The sequence below is a fragment of the Carlito syrichta genome, unplaced genomic scaffold, assembly GCF_000164805.1.
Source record: "Carlito syrichta isolate Samal-C Ts95f unplaced genomic scaffold, Tarsius_syrichta-2.0.1 Scaffold153880, whole genome shotgun sequence".
NCBI classification, from domain to species: domain Eukaryota; kingdom Metazoa; phylum Chordata; class Mammalia; order Primates; family Tarsiidae; genus Carlito; species Carlito syrichta.
Window position 1 is genome coordinate 54,609 of NW_007097976.1, and position 869 is coordinate 55,477.

Sequence of the window (869 nt, forward strand, 5' to 3'; positions counted from 1 at the left end):
TCTGCCCTGGGTGGCTTCAGCCTCCTTCCACTGAAGGAATGTCCCGCGTGCAGAGCCACACAGCTGGCTTATGGGTACAAACGTGGCCGGCGAGACGCCAGCCCAGGGCTCCTCATCACTTCTAATACTGGCCCCCGTGGATCAGAAAGAACGACTCTGGGGTCCGCTGGGATGGGAGGCTGGGAGGCTGGGGTGGAGGCCGGAGACGGTGAGACCCCCTGGATGGGGAAAGGCCAGGAGGGGGGAAAGGGAGCCGCGGGCCGTGGGACCGACTTTGCCCCTGGGGACTGCCGAGGGCTCCTGGGGCTGTGCTCACCAGAACACGTGGTCTTTGGTCACTCGCTCCTGCAGAAGCGTCCATTTCTTCCCCAAGTCAGAGGACATGTAGAGCTTTAGGGCAGAAAAAGGAGAGAAACACAAGGGTGGTCAGGCCGTCAGGAAAGAGCCGCTTCTGAGAGAAGGTGATGACCCTACTGCTGTGAATTCCCTGGGGGAGGTCAGTGTTGTCCGACAGACAGAGGCACCGTGCCCACGCTGGGGCGCAGACCAACGCGCAGCGCTCCATGACGCCATTCCCGCCCAGGCCAGCCGGCAGGGGCCAGGAGACAAGGTTCTCCAGGGTGAAATCCCAGCCTCCCAGAGGAGGTGTGTCTGAGCCCGTGAAGGTGGGAGGGAGGAGTGAACGGAGGTGGCAGCAGGAGAAGGCAGCGGCCCCAGCAGGAGGGCAGCATTGCAGCGGGGGTTAGGGCAGGGGCTGGGGCCTGACGCCAGGGCTGGCCTAACCTGTGTGACCAGTGCAGTCACACCTTGCTCAAAAGGCCCCACACTTAGGGGGTCGATCCTGCTGTCCCCCCCCCCCCCCCCCCCCC

At 64.2% G+C, this 869-nt stretch overlaps 1 protein-coding gene across 1 annotated transcript in view; it reads right to left on the reverse strand.

Moving 5' to 3' along the window:
• The window catches only part of LOC103252229 (VPS10 domain-containing receptor SorCS2-like), a gene marked incomplete at both ends in the record, with an annotated part of 68,323 nt that overhangs the window by 54,005 nt on the left and 13,449 nt on the right, over positions 1-869 (reverse strand). Inside the window, one exon of the mRNA XM_021708997.1 lies at positions 317-390. Coding sequence (XP_021564672.1) covers positions 317-390 — 74 coding nt within the window. The remainder of the gene's footprint in view (positions 1-316; positions 391-869) is intronic.